This window comes from Poecilia formosa, unplaced genomic scaffold, assembly GCF_000485575.1.
Source record: "Poecilia formosa unplaced genomic scaffold, Poecilia_formosa-5.1.2 Scaffold95, whole genome shotgun sequence".
NCBI lineage: Eukaryota > Metazoa > Chordata > Actinopteri > Cyprinodontiformes > Poeciliidae > Poecilia > Poecilia formosa.
In genome coordinates, this window is record NW_006800034.1 from 583770 (window position 1) to 603392 (window position 19623).

The following is a 19623-nucleotide window of genomic DNA, read 5'->3' on the forward strand; positions in this document are numbered from 1 at the left end:
TAATTTTGACTTTGTATCCTTTTACTTTTATGTGAAAACAATAATAATTACAAGTAAGAACTCAAAAATACTAATACTGACATCGCTGCTAAAGTTTCCCACACAAATGTATTGCACAAAATACTCAAAAGTGCTAAATCTGGTTATTTTCATTTCTGTTTGAGTCTTGTGATGGCACATTCAATGTCCCGTTATTTTCTTTTTTTTTTTTCTAGCAGCCAATAAACAGTCTGGAAAGCAGTTCTGAAAGTGAAAAGCATGCAGCCTATCAGCTTCAGGGAAAGAATAGCCTAATCGTGTGAATGAAAATAACCCAAGTCCTCTTCTAATCCCTGCCTATCCCTTTTTTATCTGTGGATTCAGAGCAGGCGGAGCAGTTGGAGCCGTGAGCCTCGAACCACCACCATGTACCCGACGTTCCGTTAGACCTTAATTGCTGCTCTTTAATTAATCGTAGTTTAGTCTCGTAGAGCTTTAGTTGCTTGCAGATAGGGGGGAAACATGAGCCGGCACTTTGCTGCTGCTTTTTGCTTGGCTTTAGTTTTTTCCCCTGTTTTAAGCACATCATGTCCTGCACAATGCAGCTGCTTCTTTCACAAGTTAAGTGACGGATCAAAGGCAAGGTAAGTTATTTTAATTTAGTTTGCATTGGGAGCTGTTACATTTGTATTGCATGCCAACTGCTTTTCCTGCTGCTTTCTACAATTCAGTCACTCTGTAATAAGCGATTGCCCTGCGCTGTTCTTTAATCTCCTTTGCTTATAACTGAACAATAGGTTACCACCTTTTCCCTCAGAATGATTGTTTTTTGTTTTTTTTAAACAGAAGCTTATAGATATCTAGTTTTTCTGCAAATATTTACCTATAAGTTTCCCAAGTTCAAATTTCATAATTATTTTTGGATTTATTTTCAGGCTTAAAGTAATCACAATTCTACTCTTTTTTTATTTTACAGGAGTGTGCTTTGCAATGACCCAGAGATTACTGTGATTCCTCCAAACTTCCCATCCGACACATCAAAGCTACGCATAGAGAAGACAGCAATCACACGCATCGCCAGCAATAACTTTCACTACCTCAACAGCCTGGAGTTTCTCTGGATGTCTTTCAATTCCCTGAACTCGCTTAATGCAGACAGTTTTCGAGGCCTCTACAATCTGGATGAGCTCAGGCTGGACGGAAACTCTCTCACTTCCTTTCCCTGGGAAGCTTTGAGTGACATGCCCATCCTGAGGCTCCTCGACTTGCACAACAACAAGATCTCCTCTATCCCGGCCTCGGCCACCATTTACATTAAAAATGTCACTTATCTGGATTTATCCAGCAACAGCCTCACAACCCTTCCAGCAGAAGCTCTCACAATGTGGCTGAGCGTGAAGCCTCCCCAAGACTCGGAGTCATCTAAGCTAATTCTGGGTGAGGATCAAGCTCTGACCGTTTGGGATACTGGAAAGTTTTCTTTTTAGAGCTGCCCTCTTTGAGTTAGGGATTAGTCTATAGTTCTTCTCTGTAGTGTCAGGCTGTTTGACTAATTCTGAACTTGATGTTGTCAAAGCTTATAGCATTTGCTCATTGCTGGTTCTGCAGGTCTTCATGATAACCCATGGCTGTGTGACTGCCGACTCTACGACCTGATTCAGTTTCAGAAGTCCCCCTCATCATCCGTGGCACTTATTGACACTCGGCTGAGGTGCGCTGATCCTGAGAGCCTGTCTGGGGTTTTCTTTACTGAAGCAGAGCTTCAGAGGTGCCAGGCCCCCAGGGTGCACACAGCTGTGGCTCGTGTTCGGAGCTCACTGGGCAACAATGTCCTACTGCGGTGTGGCACTGTTGGCGTCCCCATTCCGGACCTGTCCTGGAGCCGTGCTGATGGCAAGAAAATGAATGGCACAGGTGAGTTCAGAGCAGTTACTTTTGTCCAACACTTAATATCAGAGAGATTAAAATTCTTCCCTTGTGTGTCATAATTAACTCTATTTGTGTATTTATTGGATTTTTCAGTTCAGCAAGAGATTTCAAAGGAAGGCATCATTTGGTCAATTCTGAGCGTCCCCGCAGTCTCCTATAGGGATTCTGGGAAGTATGTGTGCAAAGCCACCAACTTTGTGGGCACTGCGGATGCCATCATCTCCTTAGTGATCACTGATTCCATTCGGTCGGAGGAAGCAGTTGGTGGCGTTTCTAAGAGAGGCAGCAGAAAGAAACCTGGGAGCATGGGAAGAGCAGCTTACCAGGAAAAACTCATTGCGAGATATGTTCCACCACCCACCAGTACTGCAGCTCAACCCATCATTGAACCTCTTAATGGCAAAGGAGTGACTGGGAGATATGAAATTGAGAGCTACAGTGTTTCTGATGGAAACTCTCAAGGACAGTCCAAAGATTCTTACCCTCTAAAGTCAGGGGAGGTGAGTCAAGGTTTAGGCAACTTGGTGGCAAATGCCTCGTCCCTACAGCAAGTTCCCGAGAAGAGGGTAGTGCGATCGGTGAAAGTGATTGGGGACACGGATCACACCGTCTCTTTGAACTGGCGTGCCCCCACAGCCATAAACACCACCGAATTCAGTGTCCTATATGCCGTTTTTGGTGAGAGAGACATGCGTCGTATTAATGTGGGTACCGGAAAGAACCGTATCACCATTGAAGGCCTTGTACCAAAGACAAAGTACATAGCATGCGTTTGCGTCAAAGGTTTGATTCCGAAAAAGGAACAGTGTGTAATCTTCTCAACGGATGAGGCTGCCAGTGCCAGTGGCACACAGAAACTCATTAATGTGGTGGTGATAACTGTTGCATGTGTGATTGCAGTCCCCCTGACTCTGATTGTGTGCTGTGGGGCAATAAAGAAGCGTTGCCAAAAAATGCTGGGGCGGCAGACAAAAGACATACAAGACTCCTACGTAACATTTGAGACTCTTGGTCCTGGAGGCAAGGCTAAAGGGATGGAGGGGGAATATCTGACCAGGCTAAACCCCGACGAATCCAACAGGCTCCTGTCAGCGAGGTCAAGTGTTGATTCAGAAGCTATAGCGAGGACTGAGGGGCCGCCTAATGAATACTTCTGTTAAAACGGAGCAGACAGTGTCAAGAAGATGCACTTTGTTTTTGGGGAATGTTTATCGAAAAAAGGACTGGACTGGTCAAAGACTCAAATGGACATTTTTTTGGTGGAGTGGTCTCTGTCATTAATGGTCAAAAGAGATTAATTTACAGCCTTGACAGGAACTAAATCAATAATTTCTTTGACTGAAAAGGGAAAAGGAAAGTAAAAACAGACTGGTTTTAATATTCTGTATTTATAAAAAAAAAACAAAAAACCTTTTTTATTTGTGATGCACCATTTAAAGTGATGTTTTTTCCAAGAAAATTCTCTTGATGTCCTCAACTCTCATAAACCCAGTCAGTTATATTTTTTTCACCCTAAGAGTAACTTCTGCTTTGTGTTAAGTCTGAAATATAAAAGGAAAAGTTTAGAGCACCAACCGTTTGTTTAGCCTGTTTTGCATGTCAGCATACAGCATAATGTGTATGCATACAGCATAATGTGCCAGATTGGTTGTTGGCTCAGAAACTTAAACAACAGTGCATTTTATAATATGTAAACATTTGTAATCTCAATGATATGCATATAACAACTGAAAATAAATATTTTTTTATATTCAATGGTGCTTATAAGCTTTTTTTCTTGATATCTCTCCGTATATTGACGTTAACTCACAGCATTAGAACTATTAATCCAATCATACCAATGGATCAAACGTTAAATTTCACTTTCAAAATTGATGTAGAATATTTATTGTGATTTTTACATATAAGTTTAACCTTACAGAACAGCCAGAGTGACAAAACCGAAAAACATTATTAGGAGTCACGCCAGCTAAAAAAATAAAATGCTAATGCCATATTATAGCATCACTTGAAGTCCAAAAATTGAATTTGTAAATGTCATAGTACCTAAAGGCTAAGGCACTATATTTGTTACTTGTCAAGAGAATAACCTACTTAATTTAAGTTGCTCAAAAGTTGACAGAGAAATATAAAACATGGAATCTACTTTGCTATTATTTGTCTACCTTTACCTCTTCTTTCAAATGATGACTCGAGCAACCTGAAAGGCGGCCAGTGTTCAGATTATTGAGGTCAGATTACAGTCCTTTCCAGACATCTGTCTCTGTCTCACCGCGGCCCTCCCTCTCAGCGCCGTTAAGCCTGACAGGCTCCGGCCCACTGAGTACAGATGGGCCTCCTATTTAGAGCTGCTGCTTTGGTTGGGTTCAAATAAATTAAATTAGACCAAAGAGAAGCATTTTGAGGACACACCTGAAAGAAAAATCCCAATATGATCAAAATACAATTGAAGGAGTGAAGGAGACGTTTAAAATTTCTTCAACAGATCTGACAATGTTTTTGAGACGAAGTGGACCACTGCTATAAATACTCATTTCGTTCGTCTCACATGTCACTTGGTGTCTTAAGCATTGCGTCAAGGGAGATTAAGGTAATAGGCTTTCTTCCACGTAGCCGATAGGCATGTTCTGCTCTGACCGGCCTGCTTCACATGCTCATCCAGCAACATGGAAGTATTTTGTGCCGTGTTTGGGATGTTCTTTGTATTTGACATCATCACCCCTGGATTCTCTGCATGTCTGCTGGGTTGCTCCTGCAGTAATGATAACTTGGGAAGGTAGGCAATCACTTAGACTATAGAAACATCTAGTATCTGATGTATCAAAGCTATGGGCTAGTTTTGAGGATGTTACATGTCTCTTAAAATATTCTATGGAAGACAAACATCTCAAAAACTGAAAATGTTGACTAATTTGAGAAAACACTGCATCTACTTTATGAACTTCAGAAATAGATGGTCTTGTAAACACTTTCCCATGTATTATTCTAGGTCTTTGCTGTGCATGGAAACCCCCATGGAGCACATCCCAGAGAACATCCCTGATGATTTTACTAAAATTCGGATTGAAAACTGCCACCTGACTGAGTTACCCCAAGGTTCCTTCTCTCAAGTTCATGTCTTAGAGTTCCTCTGGCTAAATTTCAATGAGATCACGCTGATGACCATCAAGAGCCTGGAGGGCCTCTCCAACCTGACTGAGCTAAGGCTACAAGGCAACAAGCTGACTTCGGTACCTTGGACTGCATTTCAGAGCACACCAAGGCTCAAAATTTTGGACCTGAAGAACAATCAGTTAGATGTGTTGCCGGAGCACGCTTTGAGATACTTGCCTGCACTGACCTACTTAGATTTATCCTTCAATCAGCTTAGCATCACATCAAAGGAAGTGTTCACAAATTGGCCTCTTTACCAAATAGCAGAGAAAGCGTGGGGGAAAGAAGGTCTGGTCTCCAACGTGGTCTTAGCGCTACATGACAACCCCTGGTCGTGTGACTGCCGCCTTAAAGGTTTTGTTGAATTCATCCGTAAGGTGAGCCCTCCTGTTATCCTGATGAACTCTTACTTGAAGTGCTCTGGCCCACGCACCAAAGTGGACAAATATTTCCATGAGGTCCAGCTGAAAACCTGCATGAAGCCGCTGGCCTCGGCGGCAGAGTCTAACGTTAGTTTGTCCCTGGGAGCAAATGCAACGCTGATGTGCCAAGTCAAAGCCAGGCCACTTTCAAACATTCAGTGGATGTATCCTCTCAAGATCATCAGAGGATTTGCTTGTAAGTCTTAAGTTTCAATTATTACAAAATTAAAAGAAATGTGAACTCATCTTATGTTATGTACGTTTATATTTCAAACTGCTGTTGCATAACCTGGCATGGGACCCTTTCACATCATCATAGGGACTCAGTCGGATTGGACTATCACAAAATGTCACACTTTCATCTGGTTTGGGCCACTTTCACACTGCTCTTTGGAAACCACCTGGATAGCATAGCGTCATTTAGTTTCAGCAGCTGTTAATTGGGACAGTATTGTCTGCCATATGCACTGACCAGTAAAGAAAAGAGGAAAGAAGAAGCAGCCAATCACCCTTTGTCCTGGTTGCTCACAGCAAAAGTGAACAGTGGAACAACACCAAATCTGCACAGATTTAGGATTTGGTGTTATATCCTAAAGAAAGCAGATTTCAATTGTAAAAAAACAAAACAAAATACAACGGAGGTTCATTTAATTGAAATCAAAGAGCTGGGGTGTGAAACAGCTGCAAATAAAGGAAAGATGTTGATTTTTGTTAATTCTAATGTGGTAGATTGATGTCTTTTTCTTGTATCCTTGTAGCTACCCAGACTCAGATAGATGAGGAGACCATCACATCCCAGCTGGTGATCCCGTCCGTGCACCTGGCGGACCGCGGACTCTACACTTGCATGGCGAACAACTTCATTGGCAACTCCTCTGTCGGTATCTCACTCAACATTGATTCCCCCATTTCTTCAGCTCCTCTTCCTCCACCTGTACCCATGCTGTCATCTAATGACAGTCCCCACATTGACATCCGCATCGCCAAGCAGACTGTCTATGGTATCACCTTGGAGTGGCATGCCGTGACGGACAATCCAGCAGAAACCTGGTTCACTGTCCACTTTGGTAAATACGATTCACCCAAGAAAGAGATGATCTTCATTGGCCCTGGCATAAACAGTTACTCGGTCAGCGACCTGCTTCCTGTCACCAAATATGAGGTGTGCGTCACCCTGAAAAACCATCCCCCCAGAGAGGGCCAGTGCATCGTCTTCGTGACAGGTAGCGACATTAGCCAGCTGGAGCAGAGGGAGAGACTCATCCACATCATTGTCATTGTGTGTGCCATGGTGCTGGCAGTGCCGGCAGGCATGTACGCATGCACCACGGAGGCCAGGTTCAGCTGCGTGGACCGCTGTGTGGATCTGTGGAAGAAGAGGAGGAGGCATGCTGAGGATGCAGAGGGATCAGAGAGGCAGAACACCTTTGACAGCCTGCAGGCAGCCAGCGATGAAGCTCTGTATAGGGACCCAGAGGAAAAACCAACAAAGAGGCGGAAATCTGAAGACAGGTGCAGAGGGGGAAGTGCTGCTCATCTATACTAGAATCAATGTGGAGGAACTAAGTTTCCCGTTAAGAAAAAAATTTACCTTTAGCTCCAGTCTGTGCCTTCTTACAGCTTTAGTCTTTGTATCAAGCCTACATTTTTTTAACATTCAGCTCAAAATAATTTTAAATGTAATTACTTTGTTTAATGATTACATAAATTTTGAAAAGTTTAGAAAACTTAAAAGTTCCTATATCAAATGTAAAATAAAATCCCAAACTGTTGCCCAGAGATTAAACATGCCTTTCTTCCTTTGCTGATACCCTGTATGTCCTGTATTTATATATACATGTACAAAATGAAGTATTTTGAGTACTCTTTCCTGTTTTTCATACTGCACCGTAAGTCATAATGAATACTTTGTTATTCCTTTGTCACATGTTTGTGGATAAATTTTATTATATTGACTGTGTCATTTTATGGGCACAGTGTGTTGCATTTTGTTATGAATAAAAATCGTATCTTTTATTGTTTCATTTTGCAGATCTCTAAATGTGAAGTCTTATAAATGGTATGCAGGATTTTTGATCTGGATTAAAGAAAAAACAAATGCTGAGACATACTTGGATTGTTCAGCACAATCACTCAGAGGATTTGTTATGTAAGCAGTATTTTCATGAATTTATACATACGCCAGTAAGCAGATTAAATGAATTTCCATCCGAATCCCAGTCAGGAGGATATGATATTTCTATTTAACAGCATCTCTTGAGTGCACCGAATTTAATTAAGACAAAATATCTGGCTTTTAATCTAAAATAAGGAGCATCTAGAAACATTTTGAAATACTTATGAATTTATGTCTTGAAGGTGGGTTGTTCATCATTCCAAGCCGGAAAAAGAACAATTGAAATGTATAGTTGACAGATAAAATAAACAAAATAATCTAAGAATCCAGGGGATGATGAGAGTGAACATGCAAGAGGGCTGGTGCATGAAGGTTTTAATTCTTTCATTTTCCCTTTTAGGATTCTGAGACTCCAGCAAAAATTAAATGTGTTATAAAAATAGGAGTCTGCAGTGACAAAGAGTCTATATTACTGGAAATGTTGGGGAGTGTTTTGTATTATACATCTCTGGTTGAAATCTGTAAAAACATTATAGAATGTTAAGTAAAAAGAGTAAATAAATAAATCTCAGCTGAACAATACACACACACGCACACACACAGTCATGTTTTCATCACTTGTGGGGACTTCACATTGACTTCCATTAATTTCTACAGCCTAACCCTTACCATAATCCTAACCATCACATACCCTTACCATCACATTTAGGGTAGATTTACCCTAAATCTACCCATCACAGACCTAACCACTAACCCAAAAATAACAATTTCCCTCATGGGGACCAAGAAAATGTCCCCACAAGAAGCAATGGTCCCCATAACCCCACATTATATCCTTATAGGTTCCCATAAGGATATAAAAACCTGGTAAATGCGCACACACACACACACACACACACACACACACACACACACACACACACACACACACACACACACCAGATTTGACCATTCACCTACAGAATGTGGTCTTAAATTATTGTTTCACCCACTGAGGTATGAAACGTATTTTCAATTCAGTTTCTAATTCATACAATTGATTCATGACCAGAGAAATCTAAACATCTAAACATTTCAGTAATTATTTGTTACAGTTAAATGTTTGTGTATAAACAGCAACAAGAGCAATATTCTAAAAACATATTCCTGCCAGTTGTGTCAGGGAAGTAATTGGAATGACCTTAGTAAATTTTTCCACACAAAAAGCCTTCTACAGAACTTACAGAGACCAGAGACAAAGTTTCTGAAAAAGAGTGCAACTTTTCACTTTAGAAGAGATTTTAAGCAGCAAAAAACCTTTCTTGCTTGATAGAAGAAAAGAATGAAGAACCCCTAAAGCCTAAAATTGAATTACTATTTTTTTTTTATCACACCTATAGTGACCATAAGGTATTAAAGGATTTATACCCTGCTGGCCAAGAAGGTGATCCAGAGGGGAAGAAGTAGATGATGGGAAGATCCACCTGGAGGTGCCAGAGGCTTAACAAAATGGCAGATTCCTCTCAGGTGCACCTAAGGTCCATTTAAGATTCAATCACATGTGATCAAACTTGATGCGGTAATGATAGTGTCCACTTTTTTCATTTAAGATTTTTGGGGATATTATAACACCTCTTTAAAGTAAAACTTCAGGCTCAGTATGCAAATCAGGCTCAGTATTCTTCTGCTTTTTAAATAGGTTTCAATCATGCACAGTCCTTCATTTTTCATTATTGTGCTTTTATATGAACATTAATATAACTCAATATCACAGAGCAGTCAGCCAGCCTCTACACAAGAACACAACATAGATCAAAATATGTTCAAATATTTATTTAAAATCAAGACAGTACAAAGACAATATAAATTTTTTCAACGGACCAGGCAAGTTAAATTCATATTTATTGTATATAGTTTATCTCAACTTATTTGAAATAAGTATAAGTTAAGAACTACTCAGATACAAGTTATGGTTACAGCAATGATATTTCCTTTGCCTACATTGAAAGGCATTTGAGAATGAGATGGAAAGTATCCATGCACAGCTTCTACATGTTTGACAAAGACGCTCCAGATAAACATTTATTTAAATAAAAATCTCTCAGCAATGCAACGTCAGCTTGGAAATTTCAAGCATGACTAGCTCTCATCAACAATTCCCCACTAATAGAGTTAGATTTCTTGTAGTCATATAGTTAAAAATAATACAGTGCTGTACACTTAAAACGGATGCATGTTCATTTATATAAAAGCATTTTCTTTCCTAGAATTACTCAAGCAGGCTCATGTTACTACAGTGGCACATTGTCTTCATACAAAGGAGCAACTTCTCGGCTTTTGAAGCGGCTGATGTAACACAGTAAAAATATCAACACACAGGTCCTTCAGCACTTCATTGTAAAACGTTGCCATGTGGTTATAGCTGCATGCTCCACTGAGCGAAAACACACCTTTCAGTAATGGGAATTTACCGGGTAAAAAGTATTTTTTTTGTCCTGAAAACACTGCACATTTGTGAGCATTACACTTTTCGGGATGTTATGCAACTGATGTACAGACACTAAACCTTAGTAATCCTCTCCCAGGACAATTTACAGTAGTGCTTCTTACTGTTAAGATCACATAATCCTCCTCAAGATGTCAGTGTGGTGAATTATCTGCGACTGCACCACTGACTCTCCACACTTCTCTAAGTCTAATACAGTGGAGAATGAATTGCAGCCTACTTCTTTGATGTCTGTTAAGACTTAAACATATGACAAGAAAAAAAAATCCAAAGTTAGATCCTTCTACCAATCATCATGACGGCTGCATGTAAGATAAGAGCACAGAGCCATTGACAAATGGACTGAGCGACCCTTAAACCAGATGTATTTGCAGTTCTGTTTAATAATACCCTTGGTTATTCTCATTAATCTTCTGCTCCAGCTTCATTTTAAGCTCAGACACCAACGCAGAACTGATGTTTCCCTCTTTGCGGCGGCCAGGCTTTGCCTTCTTTGAACCTTTGTAGGCCAGTGCACCAGATATGGTTGGGACCGCCCGGGGCCGCTCAATAGCCCGAGAGCTAGAGGGAGGCGGAGGGGGCAGACAAGGAGCAATAGGAGGTGAAGGCTTCAGCCTGGGGCTGCTGATTTCCTGCGGTGGGTTGCTTTCTGGGTCACTGATCAGAAACTTCTCTGCTGGGCTGGACAGCTTGATGACAGGAATCTTGAATTTCCACGTCTGCTGGTCCCTGGGTCGCTTCTTAATGATGCGTCGGACTGGCATGATTCTGTTTGACTTTGAGTTGCGCATGTACATGACCGTGGAGATCATCACAGTCACTCCTACCAGTACGAGAATGATAAAAGTGACAATGCCTAAAGCTCTCAGAGGATTGTCCCTACTTTTCATTAAAAATGCTGCCATAGGCCCCTTGAGAGGAGTCTGTAAAAGAGCACAAATACAATCAAGTTGAACCTGAATCAAAGGTTTGGTAAAGCATTCTTACAGGGCAAGCATGAAGGATGGACGCTGCAAAGCACTGACAGAGGAGGCCCAGGCAACATGTCTACCAGTCAAGCAAACAGTTTCCCACTCGCTCTCATTTTCACTCTGCACTAATAAATACAACTGCTGACACAAGACCTAAAACTATTGTTACTAGATGTTGGGAATACGTCTGGCAGTGCGCTGCAATGGGGATTTTCTCTGACTGTTTGGGAGTTGCAAGAACAATTTCTTTTGACCAGAAATGTGGTGCTTATGTCAGAAATTAGACACAGAGCACTTGTTGGCACACCTGGTAAAGTTGCATAACAAACGTAATGAAAAATTTAATTATTGTTGAAGCTGCATAATCTCCCACTGAAAATTTTACAAAAACGCAACATTTAAATTGAGCACAGTAACACTTGGAAGACCGTGACAGCCCTAAAATATACAGTTTCTGTTTTGATTTTGCATGTTTTGGATCATGATCCATTTGGAAAAACCCAATGATGACCCAGTTATATGGATCCTCAAAAGAACGAGGCCACACCATATATGCAACCCAGGAAAAGAAAAAGTCTGTTGAGGCCTCAATAATTCTGTCAAAACAAATTTAAAGTTTTTAACATGATTTTTTTCTCTCTCTCTCAACTGATTAAATTATCTTAAATTGTAAATTTGATTTTTTGTGAAATTTGCAGTATGAAATTATACAACTGTGGTAAAAGGTGATATTGTTTTGAGACTTCATCTTTATCAGGGGTGCACACCTTTAAAATAAATTTATTTTAAAAATCACTTAGTCAAGTCATGCTCTATTGAGATCATAGTTTTTTTTTAAATATATATTTTGTAATAATATATGTTTCAGTTTTTTGTTATAAATATACCAAATATAAAAACACGTAAAAAAAAGAAAAGCATTTTCAAATTGTTACAGTACTCTTTTACAGACAACAACCAGCTAACCAATGCTTGGAGCTGGGCTTCGAAGTACCGGCTCTGTCTCACTTCATTCTGCGGATCACTTTGATATAGTTACTCTCGGGGTTGATTCTGGACTTTTTCACTGCGTTACAGTACAGGATTGTGGAAATGCAGATGGTCAGTAAAATGAGCGATGTGATAATGCTGGAACAAATTCCAAAAACCGTCAGCGGACGCTTGCTAAGGCCCATGAAGTATGAAACCATTCGACCTTTGATCTGGAAAAAGCACGACCACAACACAGAAACAAGAGCCAAGAACATGATGAACGGCGACAAAGTGAATGTACTGTGAAAACATGGTGGGTTAGGAAAACACAAACTTGTGTTTAATGGCTATGAACTTTAACAAATATATCATTTTTATATTTTACACAAACAAGCAAGACAAAAAGAAAAACTCAGGTTGCAAAAAGGATGGAGCTTGTGGAGATGAAGATAAAACAAAGTAGCATTAGCATGGTAAGGATGCTCTCTGCTTCATGCTAAACTGCCTCCAGCTACAGCTCAGGCATGCAAAATGAGGAAGAGGAAGGATGCTGCGAGTTAGAACAAAAGTCTTACCGCCTCTGTGATATCGATGTTGACCACAGCTGTGGTGCTAAAGGATGGGGATCCCCGGTCCCTGGCCTGGACCACCAGAGACCACTTGCAATCCTTTTGTTTGGTGATATTGTGCACAATCTCCATAGTCTTGATGAAAGGCTTCAGCTGGATCTCCCCTGTGTTTGCATTGATGTCAAACGCGTTGTCGGGATCGGCTGTCATGATGGAGTACTCGATGACGTTGTTAGGAGACTCTGCGTCCTCGTCCACGGCCTGCATGAAGGAAGAGTTGCGGTGAACATGTTAGTTTTAAGGTCTTCCAACAGAGTCTCAGTTCAGTTTAGTCCACGCCTTGGAACCCTTGAAATACCGGAGCATTTTAGGGCACTATTGCAAAAAAAATATTTAGACAAATGAACATAGAAGTAAATCTACAGTAAGTAAATTCAGCTTTCTTCCGCGACCGACTCATAGAGTTTACGTTTGTATATAATGATTAAAAAAAAAAACGTACCTGAACTTTGACAGGTGTCCCAATGATCATGGTCTTCTCTTGAAATTCCTCATCAAACTCGGGAGGATGGTCGTTCATGTCAAGGACGCTGACAAAGACTTCAGCGATGCTGTACTTGCCTTCTGAATCTTCCGCCTTGACGTAGAAGTTGTATTTTGACCTCATCTCTGCGTCCAGACTGGTCCAGGGTTGTGTGATGATAAGGCCTGTTGATGGGTGGATGGCAAATCTGCAGACAAGACAAGATCAGCTACTGCATCAGTCATCGTCAGAGGTGTTTTATTGTGTTTCACCATCTTAAACCACTGGATAGAACTTGGAACACCTTGCAAGGTATCTTTAACATTTTGACAAACAGCCACCACCATGTTTTTTTTTTCAAGCTTATACAGTATATCTACTAATAAATAACGCAGATGTGGACTGTATTTAGTAATTAGATAACTTCTAAAATCATTGGTGTTGAAAAATCTCTGACTTTGGCTTTAAATTTTAAGTTTCCAATGTTTTTATGATTGTATTGATATCGCCCCATGAAAAGAGTGTACCATTTGGTTTTACAGTATGTATGATAACATAAACCAGGTGATAGTCTGTCACTGACAGATTTAAAACCGTTAATTACTCTGTACTCGTTTTATTGATTTTCATAAAAAGAGAATGAAAAAGATGTGAAACTGTATGAGTCTTGGCTTTATTCTAGTTGCTTCCCCCTTATCAGGATTTTTTGTTTTTAACCAAAATTATTTTCCTTGAATACAAACTATGCTTAAAATAATAATACAAAATCACATAAATATTTAATTTTAACAAATGTAAATTGGAATTTTTTATTTTATTTAGTTGAGCTCTCTGCCATTTTATCTGGTTGACTTTTCTACATTTTCTTCTCAGTGAAAATTCACGAGTTGCTTTGAAACTGATAACTTTCGCACAATTAATGTTGATGTCTGCAGACCAGCATAAATTCTCACTTTTGCTGTGCTGCGCGTTGCCTGGCTTTTCAAAGCTACCGTTTTCTGTAGCTCCAGCTGTCACATCGCATGTTAATTGGCTCTGCCTACGTGAGATGGGGCCAGGATGGCTATTTTTAACCCTCCGATCCAATTAGAAGATTAGCATCTTGCAGCCATTTTGGAGTAAGCTGTTTGAACAGTACAGTAAAGAGAGGCTTCCCCGGTTTAGTCTTTGACAAAACGTTGAATTCAAGCATTCAGTATTGCTGTTGTCGAGCTTACCAAAATCTCCTTACTTTAATCTTTTGTGGAAGTGAGGAAATTTTATATCTGATCGGTGATGTAATAATAAACTGGCAGGAGTGAAAGGTTTTAACTTACAAATCTGATCCTGATCCATAAATCGTGTATTTGACTTCACCCCAGGAACCAGAGTCTGGATCATTCGCCTGGAAGAAAAACAAAATAGTACAGCGTGTTAATCTGTTATGCTTTGTAAAAGTTGTTTATCCAGTAATGTGCATGTTATATTGTCACATTTGATCACTATGTCATGATATATGCTGTGATTTGGAATTCATCGTGGTCTTTTTAAACATTTCATATGACTTTCACTTATAAAACAGACATTTTGTTCTAGGTTTTTACTTTGTTTCTTTAATTTAAAAAAAAAAACTGCTGAACACAGTTAGGAAGTAAACGAATGTGCAGTGCTGTGAAAAGGTATTTGTTCTGATTTTACCTTTTCGCACTTAAATGTTTCAGATCATCAAACAAATTATATTATCAGACAATGACAACATGAGTAAATAACAATAATAAAAACAACAACAGTAAATTTTGTTTTCATTTATTAAAGGGAAAAGTTACCCAAGCCAACCTGGTGATGACTGAAAAATAAATTGACAAAGATGCATATATCATCTTGACAAAAAGAAACAAAGTATAAATAACAGCTGGGATGCAAATACTCAATGAGTTCTGGTTATAAAATCTTAGAACTGCTTGGGAGAAGGATCTGTGGTAATGCTCCCCCTTTGTGTAACTAGAATGCAGCAGTCTGTCACTGAAATAAATATCCATTTAAGCAACAGTTTTATGCATGGAGCGGGAGACACTGTCCAACAGTGATGCTAATTTAGCCACGGTTCTTGTGTTTTCCACTAACTGCACTTGGGGAAGGGGACATCCTAGGACAGAGCTGGCCTTCCTGATGAGCTTATCAAACTGTTTACTCTCAACCGTGGATAAGCTGCTGCTTCAACAAACTACACCGCAGGAGACGGCCGGTGCCGCCACAGAGTTAAAAGGGGGTGTTCAGGAGCTTCTGCTCTCCAGAAGACTTCTGTTTCCTCAGCAGGTAGAGTTTGCTCTGACCCTTCCTGTAAAGTCCAATTTATTGTTCAGGTGAACCACCAGGTGCTTTTAAGTGCCCACTATCTCAATGTCAATGTCCAGCTTTTAGCCATTCAGAGGTGGTATGTTTTGGATCATGGTCACAAACTGCTGGTCAAACATGCTTCTGCAGAATTTATTGCCTTTCTTATTGCTGGATATTAAACACTGATGTTAAGTAATTTTAACCCCTTCATGCATAGTGGTCACTACAGTGGACAGCTATCTAAAAGTCATTTTCTTGTGCTTTTTGTGGATTTTTATGTTATAAATGCACACAGACCACTGAAGTGGAGACTAATACATCATAAAATACACTATCAACTACTGGCCATCAGCTGCAAATGCAAGAAATAATTTTTTGTTAAATCCAATATGGCCGACAGACAAAAAAAAAACTATGCCAGGCGACCCGGTCCCTCCTTCGACTGTAGACTCTAGCAGGTAAAAAAAAAAAAAAAAGTGACATCAGATAACCCCTAAAGAACAATACCACTGATGCATTTTTCAAATAACAAGTTTGTATGTGGAGAAAATTACAATTTATCACCTAAAAAAATAAAACAAAATAAAGATTTTTCTCCCTACCTATTTTGTATGCCTTAAGAAAAAATTTGGAAACAAAATCCTGACACAAAGGATCATAATTCATGCATGTAAAGGTTAAGTATTTTTTGATGATGTGAAAAATTTAAGTAAGGGTAAAAAACTATTTTCCACATTATGCAGACTATCAAAAATTTATTTCAATAATAATAAATTTTGTATATTTATTATGCAAAAATGTATGCAAGTTTGTGTGCATAAGTGTGACCAGAGCAGAGCTTAACCAACAATGGACTCACTGTGACAGACAGGACACTGGAGCCGCCGGGGGAGTTCTCAGGCACTCTGGCGATGTAGTACTCGGACGTGAAAACGGGGACGTTGTCATTTGAGTCCAGCAGGTTGATCACTATGTCAGCTGTCGCACTGAAACGCTCAGGAGTGTCAATCTCTACCGCCAGCAGCTGGGGAGAGAAACGGACAGAGCGACGGGTCAGTTTATTTTACGGTTCAATTGTTTACAAGAGGAGAGAATTTAAATTAGCTCTGAGTCGTATACACTTTATATCCTGGGGGTTTTACACATTTAGATTCTCATGAAACATTTGGTAACTGAGGAATATATATATAAAAAAAGGACTCAATTTTTGTTTAGAATTGCTTCTAAAATGTTTGATGTGAGACTTGCTACTGATTTAAAAAAAATTATTTGGAGATGAATTTGTTGCTTGAAAAACTATTAAAATAAGAGTCACATTCAACCCAGTTTACATAATCTCACACTGAAACATGATTCTTTGGGGAATAATTATAACGTGACTCATAATTTGCCCATTTCTTTCAGCCTTTGACCTCTGCACGTTTTATTAGAATTACAAACATTCAGAAGGATGTGACAGGAAGTGAAGGAAAATGTTAAAAACCGCAGCACAGTGGCATCTTCTGGTCACTGAATCTTCATAACAAGTTTTAGATATTATATATATATGCTATCTAGTTAAACTTTTTCTGTCATAGTTCCATTATAACAAAAAATATTATGGAAAAGTGTTTCATGGCAGTGTCTTAAAAAACATTAGGAAAGTCTGGACTACAAAAAAGGCTTTTCAAAAAGGTAAGGCTTCTTTAAACCAGAATTAACCTGGTCCAAAATAGTTTTTGCTTTGTTATTCTTTTGCACGCACAAAGCATTATATAACTCATTGAAACTAGTTTAAAACATAAAACATAGTCTCTGTCAGCACAAGTACAGTTTCTATGACACTCCTACTAAAATTCAATTGCACACTGACCAGAGTTTACCTTAAAAGATAGGGTTGGTCCCTTTTCAAAGTCTATACCAGATGCGTCCTCCACAATGATGGTCACCTGCGCTTCATTCAGGACCGTCTGGGGAACAACTCGTAGAACTCTACTGGGTCCCACCAGTCTCAGTTTAAACTTAGCGTTTGCCCCCTGAAACGGTCAGAAATGTCTAGTGAATATAGATGTTTTAGAAATAACACCCATATAAAAGGGTAATTATGACGCCAGATGGAGAGAATAAACATAACAGTTGACAGATTTCCTGAATATCTTTTGTTGCGTAATCAGATGTACTTGAAATGTTGGATAGATATTTACGTAATGCTGAAAGATGAAAAAAAAACATCTATATTTAGGAACTAATCCAATCATTTGATGAAATGTTGGGGATGAACTCACCTGGTCAGAGTCGTTCACTGTGATCTTGAAGCCTCTGAGGATCTCTCCAGCAGGAGGATGCTCATACATGGTGACCTCAAACTTGCTCTGGGGTCCATTTTCTCCATAAAACGTGGGAGGATGGTTATTAAGATCCACCACCCGCACAGTCACTGTGGTGACGTCGTAGTCCAACAGCTGGTTGTTGGATCCGACCTCAGATGCCTGGAGATCAACATGTGTGAGAGATTCACTATATTTACAGTGTGTTGCAAAATGTTTTCGTATTTTTGTCATATTTCAATTAAAGTCCCTTATGTCTTTTTTGAGATTTTGTGTGAGAGGAAAGCAAAAGGTAATGTAATTTTGTATTTGTGGACTGGAAGGAAAATGAAACTCAATTTCAATCACATAGATGGACAGATTTTCTTTAGGCGTATCAGAGTAAATGGTGCTGGATTCAGATGTTTTCTGATTTATATATTCTTTTTTTTTTCAAAATGTTGAAAACCATGTGGCTCCACTTGGCAACTGTGGACTACGTTGTGTTGGTCACTCAGACTGAAATCCGGTAAAAACATATTGAAGTCTGTTGTTGCATGTTGGAAAATGTGAAAAGAAATTTAAGGAGTAAGGAGACGCTGACACCACACTTTTCAGATTTTTCGTCAGAAGAAAATTGTACCCATCTGTTATTTTACTTCTATGTCTTTTAATCACATAAAATCAAGTCTGTGTTTTACAAAATGAGGAAAAAGTGAAATTTAGTTTATTTCATTTTTGTTCACTTCTGGTTACTTTTGCAAGGCTGAAAGGTGGCTACACCTGAAAAAAGTGATTGTGAGAGGAATAGAAAAAAAGGAAGTCACCTTCACTTTTATTTCATAGAGTTCATTTTTCAGCAGAGATGGAGGAGTTGTTAGAGAAATGCATCCACTGGTGCTGTTTATCTCAAAAACACCATCACTCCCTGGAAAACGGGGATGAAAACATGTCAGATCAAGTAACGTGGTATTATTAACAACAAGAAGCTCAACAGGAGATATTTTTTGTGGATTTTCATCCTTACCATTCACAATGGAATAATGGATAGGGTTGGGATTGCCTTGATCCCCGTCTTTAGCAGACACTGTGTATATTTCAGACCCCTGAAATGACAAAAAAAAAAGTAATGGGTGAAGAAAGAAACAATATTGTAAAATTTATGTTGCATGTGGAGGGCAAAGGTCTTACAGGAACCGAGACTTCGTAGATGTACCCAAAGTATGGGGTTCCCACAAAGGATGGGGGCATGTCTTGGGCATCAAGGACATTGATTGTTACAGTAGCCGTGGAGGTCAGCACCTGGTGCTTCCCTTTGTACTTCCCACCTCCATCCTGTGAAAACAAAGGCACTTCGCTGCACTCAAATTATTCTGTTTAATACAAAACAGAAATACACAAAAAAAGGCTTAACTCTCAGTGGACATCATTTTCAAAGTGAGGTCATTCAGAGAGAACTGGCACTACCGCTGACAAGTTACTGACTGCTGTCATGACTATAAAGTTACGGCAGGAGGTACTAAAAAAAAAAACTTTTTTGGCAAGACACAGTGCAAAAAATGTCAAAAAAAGCTTTTAAAATATTCCTTCAGTAGGTTATAAGAAACACAAAATGACTTTCATGCTTCTAAACCATATGTGTCAAACTCAAGGCCCGCGGGCCACATGTGGCCCGCCATGTCATTTTATGTGGCCCCCGCAGCATTTTATAGGCCGACATTGACTTACAATAGGTTTTGAGCACGAATTGACTACAAACTACATCTCCCACAATGCATTCCGATTGTTACCAGCTAACATTACGGCTTCTCGCCACTAGAGAGCAGCAGAGTCGCCTCAAGCTGCTTATTGATTTTCCTAGCGAATAAAAATCGATTTACAAGTAAGACTGTGAACGAAGATG

The 19623-nt window shown here is 39.5% G+C and overlaps 3 protein-coding genes across 4 annotated transcripts in view; 2 read left to right on the forward strand and 1 right to left on the reverse strand.

Moving 5' to 3' along the window:
* Positions 1-335: 335 nt before the first annotated feature.
* lrit1b (leucine-rich repeat, immunoglobulin-like and transmembrane domains 1b) lies at positions 336-3663 on the forward strand. The gene is made up of 4 exons (XM_007558261.2): positions 336-623; positions 956-1416; positions 1588-1893; positions 2002-3663. Exons 1-4 carry the CDS (start codon positions 502-504, stop codon positions 3066-3068), a joined length of 1956 nt encoding a protein of 651 aa, XP_007558323.1. The 5' UTR covers positions 336-501; the 3' UTR covers positions 3069-3663.
* A 666-nt stretch (positions 3664-4329) lies between these two features.
* LOC103142279 (leucine-rich repeat, immunoglobulin-like domain and transmembrane domain-containing protein 2) lies at positions 4330-7504 on the forward strand. The gene is made up of 3 exons (XM_007558262.2): positions 4330-4684; positions 4898-5679; positions 6242-7504. Exons 1-3 carry the CDS (start codon positions 4575-4577, stop codon positions 7027-7029), a joined length of 1680 nt encoding a protein of 559 aa, XP_007558324.1. The 5' UTR covers positions 4330-4574; the 3' UTR covers positions 7030-7504.
* Positions 7505-9396: 1892 nt separating this feature from the next.
* Positions 9397-19623, reverse strand: part of LOC103142280 (cadherin-related family member 1-like) — a 19170-nt gene continuing 8943 nt past the window's right edge. Inside the window, exons 8-18 of one of the 2 annotated variants that reach the window (XM_007558264.2) lie at positions 18912-19055; positions 18748-18826; positions 18548-18648; positions 17700-17903; positions 17298-17450; positions 16295-16459; positions 14436-14503; positions 13099-13327; positions 12603-12857; positions 12022-12257; positions 10919-11007 (exon numbers count right to left, since the gene is read on the reverse strand). In XM_007558264.2, the coding sequence (XP_007558326.1) occupies positions 12060-12257; positions 12603-12857; positions 13099-13327; positions 14436-14503; positions 16295-16459; positions 17298-17450; positions 17700-17903; positions 18548-18648; positions 18748-18826; positions 18912-19055 (1596 nt within the window). In that variant the 3' untranslated portion in view covers positions 10919-11007; positions 12022-12059. Of the gene's footprint in view, positions 11008-12021; positions 12258-12602; positions 12858-13098; positions 13328-14435; positions 14504-16294; positions 16460-17297; positions 17451-17699; positions 17904-18547; positions 18649-18747; positions 18827-18911; positions 19056-19623 lie in introns of both variants that reach the window. The other variant, XM_007558263.2, reaches the window with a different exon arrangement.